At 41.7% G+C, this 4,104-nt stretch overlaps 1 protein-coding gene across 1 annotated transcript; it reads left to right on the top strand.

The window, feature by feature from the left end:
- Positions 1-1,911: 1,911 nt before the first annotated feature.
- On the top strand, positions 1,912-3,860 carry LOC124374948 (the record flags this gene model as incomplete). Its single annotated transcript, XM_046833085.1, has 5 exons — positions 1,912-2,051; positions 2,515-2,726; positions 2,884-3,115; positions 3,207-3,329; positions 3,777-3,860. Coding segments are annotated over 5 exons (791 nt in total), but the record flags the coding sequence as incomplete, so codon positions are not given.
- Positions 3,861-4,104: the final 244 nt, after the last annotated feature.

The raw sequence follows: 4,104 nt of genomic DNA, 5'->3' as shown, positions 1-4,104 counted from the left end.
ATTCTATTCTGTGTCTCACAGAGGTTATATCTGTTCTCACAATGTCTATATCTGGTCTCACAGAGTGTCTTTTAAATTGTCCACAGGTGTCTAATCTGTTCTCACAGAGGTCTATATCGGGGTCTAACGAGGGGCTTTTAAGTGTCTCACAGAGTGCTATATCTGTGTCTCACAGAGTGTCTATATCGTGTCTCACAGAGTGCTAATCTGTGACTCACAGAGTTCTATATCTGTGTCCCACAGAGTGTCTAAAAATTGTTCCCACAGAGGTCTATATCTGTGTCTCACAGGGGGTCTTATCTGGTCTCACAGAGTGTCATATCTGTGTCTCACGAGTGTCTAATCTTATCTTACAGAGTGTCTATCGTGTCTCACAGAGTGTTTAATTGGTCTCACAGAGTGTTATCTGTGACTCACAGAGTGTCTATATCTGTGCCCTCACAGAGTGTTATACGTTCTCACAGAGTGTCATTCTTTTGTCTCACAGAGTGTCTAAAAATTTTGGTCCTAAAAGGTTTCTATACTTGTCTCACAGAGTTCATATCTGTCTCACAGAGTGTCTATAACTTATCTCACAGAGTGCTATATCTGTGTCCTCACAAGTGTCTTATATGTGTCTTAAGAGTGTCTTTTCTGTTCTTACAGAGTGTCAATCGTGTCTCACAGGTGTCTAATCTGTGTTCACAGAGTGTCTATACTTGGTCTCACGAGTGTCATATTTTTACTTACGAGGTCATATCGTGTCTCACAGTGTCTATATCTGTGACTCACAGAGTGTCTCACAGATTTGTCATATCTTGACTCCAGAGTTCTTTTCTGTATCTCAACCGAGTGGTCTTTTTCTGTGTCTCTCAGAGTGTCTATATTCCTGTGATCTCACAGAGTGATTATATCTGTTGTCTCACAGAAGTGTCTTATAATCTGGCGACTCACAGAAGTGTCTATATCTGTGATCTCACAGAGGTTTGGCAGTGATATCTCTGTGATAACACAGACGTGTCTATATCTGTGACTCACCAGAGTGTACTATATCATGTGTCTCACCAGAGTGTCTGTATATCTGTGGTCTCACAGAGTGTCTATTAATCTGTGTCTCACAGAGTGTTTATATCTGTGTCTCACAGGGAGTGTCTATATCTGTGTCTCTCAGAGTGTCTATATCTGTTACTATCAGACGCGGGTAGTGTTTATTTCTGTATCTCACACGAGTGGTCTATATCGGTGTTTCACAGAGTTTCTCTTCTCTATGTCACACAGATGGTCTATATCTGTGTCGTTCACAGAGTGTCTATATCTGTGTCTCACAGACTGTTCTATATCTGTGTCTCACCGCGTGTCTATACTGTATCTTACAGAGTGTCTTATTCTGTATCTCACAGAGTGTCATATCATCTGTGTCTCACAGAGTGTTTTATATCTGTGTCTCACAGAGTGTCTATATCAATGTCTCACAGGAGTGTCTATAACTGTAGTCACTCAGTAGTGTCTATATCTGTATCTCACAGAGATGTTTATATATGGTGTCATCACAGGAGGTCTATAGTCTGGTGTCCTCACAGAGTGTCTATATCTGTGTCTCACAGAGTGTCTATATCTGTGTCTCACATGAGTTGTCTATATCTGTATCATACAGCGTGCTCTATATCTGTTGTCTCAAACGCAGGGTCTAGATCTGTGTCTCAAAGAAGTGTCTCTATCTGTGAACTTCACTGTGTGTCTTTATCTGTGTCTCACAGAGTGTTCTAATTCACACCATCTGTGTCTCACAGAGATGGTACTCTTAATATCTTTTGTCCCTCACAGAGTCGATCCTATACTACTGTTGTCTCACAGAGTGTCCTATATTCTGTGTCTCACTAGAGTGGTCTATAATCTGTGTCTCACAGAGTTGTCTATATCTGTGTCTCACAGAGTGTCTATATCTGTTGTCTCAGCAAGAGTGTTCTTTCCCTATAGTCTGTGTCTCCACAGAGGTGTCTATATCTGTGTTTCACAGAGTGTCTATATCTGTGGTCTACATCAGAGTGTCTATATCTGTGATCCTCTCACCAGTATGTGTCTTATATCCTGGTATCTTACACGAGTGCCTCTATTATCTGTGTCTCACAGAGTTGTCTATATCTGGTGTCTCACAGAGTGTCTACTATCTGTGTCTCACAGAGTGTCTATATCTGTGTCTTCACAGACGTGTCTCACAGAGTGTCTATATCTGTGTCTCTACAGAGTGTCTATATCTGTGTCTCACATGAGTGTCTATATCTGTATCTCACAGAGTGTCTATATCTGTGGGACTCTCCAGGTGTACTATATCTGTATCTCACAGAGTGTTCTATATGTGTGACTCACTATCAGAAGTGTCTATATACTGTGACTCACACGAGTGTCTAAATATCTGTGTCTCACCAGAGTGTCTATATCTGTGTCTCACAGAGGAGATGTCATCATATTCGTGTGTCCTCACGCGAGTGTCTATATCTGTGTCTCACAAGAGTGTCCTATATCTGTGTCTCACAGAGTGTCCCTATTATCTGTGGTCTCACAGAGTGTCCTACTATTGTATTCTTCCCTCACAGAGTGTTCTATATACTGATGTCTCACAGAGGTGGCTATATCTGTGTCAATCACCAGAGTGCTTATTTCTGTGTCTCACCGAGTCGTCTCTATCTGTATCTTCACAGAGTTTGTACCTATAATTCTGTGTCTCACACAGACTGTCCTATATCGAGGTAATCTTTACAGAGTGGTCTATACTCTGTGACTTCAACAGGGGTGACGTGTCTATATCATGGTGACTCACTTTGGGGAGTGGTTAAATCTGTAATCTCACAGTAGTGTCTATATCTGTGTCTCACAGAGAGTGTCTATAAATCTGTGTCTCAACAGAGTGGCTATATCTGTGTCTCCACAGAAGTGGTCTGATATCTGTGGTCTTCACCGAGTGGCTATATCTGTGTCTTACAGAGTGTCTATAATCTGTGTCTCACTCAGACGTGAAATCCTATATCTGTGGTCTTACACGAGTGGCTATACTCTTGTGTCTCACCAGTGTGTCTATATCTGTGTTCCACAGTGTGTCTATATCTGTGTCTCACAGAGTGTCTATATCTGTGTCTCGGTACAGAGTGGGGGGTTCTTATATCTGTGTCCTCACAGAGATGGAGCTATATCTGTGTACTCCACAGAGTGTTAATATATGTGTCTCACAGAGTGTCTATCTCTGTGTCATCACAGAGTGCTCTATATCTGTGTCATCACAGAGTAGTTCTGATACTCTGTGTGCTCAACAGAGAGAGTGGTTCTATATACTGGTGTCTCACAGAAGTGGACTAGTAATCTAGTGTCTGCACAAGAGTGTCTATATCTGTGTCTCACAGGGGCGTAGTGTCCTTAGATGATCTGTATGTCTCACAGAGTGTCTATATCCTGTGTCTCACAGAGTGTCCTATATCTGTGTTCTTACGACAGAGTGTTCTATATCTGTGTCACTCAACAGAGTGTCTATATCTGTGTTGAACTCGACAGAGTAGTCTATAATCTGTGTCAATCACTCCAAAGAGTAAGTCCTATATATCTGTATCTTACAGAGTGACTATAGTCTGTGTCTCACGCGGAGTGTTCTATATCTGTATCTTACAGTAGTGGCCTATATTCCAGTGTGGTCTCATACAGCTAGAGTGTGTCTATATCTGTGTCCTTCACAGACAGTGTCCTATATCTGTTCCTCACAGAGTGGCTATATCTGTGTCTCACAGAGTGTCTATATCTGTGTCTCACAGAGTGTCTATATCTGTATACCCACAGCAGTTGTCTATATTGTCCTCACAGAGTGTCTAATATCTGTGTCTTCACAGAGAGGCTAGATCTGTATCTCACAGAGTGTGACTATATCTGTGTCTCACAGTAGTGTCTATTGACCTGTATACTCGTTAAGAGTGTCTATGTATCTGTGTCTCCACAGAGTGTCTATATCTGTGGGTCTCACATAGTGTCTATATCTGTTTTCTTCTCACAGAGTAGGTCTATATCTGTGTCTCACAGAGGTGTCTATATCTGTGGTATCACCAGAGGGTCTAAATCTGTATCTCACTAGAGTGTCTTATATCT

The sequence above is a fragment of the Homalodisca vitripennis genome, unplaced genomic scaffold (assembly GCF_021130785.1).
Source record: "Homalodisca vitripennis isolate AUS2020 unplaced genomic scaffold, UT_GWSS_2.1 ScUCBcl_11485;HRSCAF=20762, whole genome shotgun sequence".
Taxonomy (NCBI): Eukaryota; Metazoa; Arthropoda; class Insecta; order Hemiptera; family Cicadellidae; genus Homalodisca; species Homalodisca vitripennis.
The sequence above is the reverse complement of the archived record's forward strand: the minus strand, read 5'-3'. Positions and strand labels throughout refer to the sequence as shown.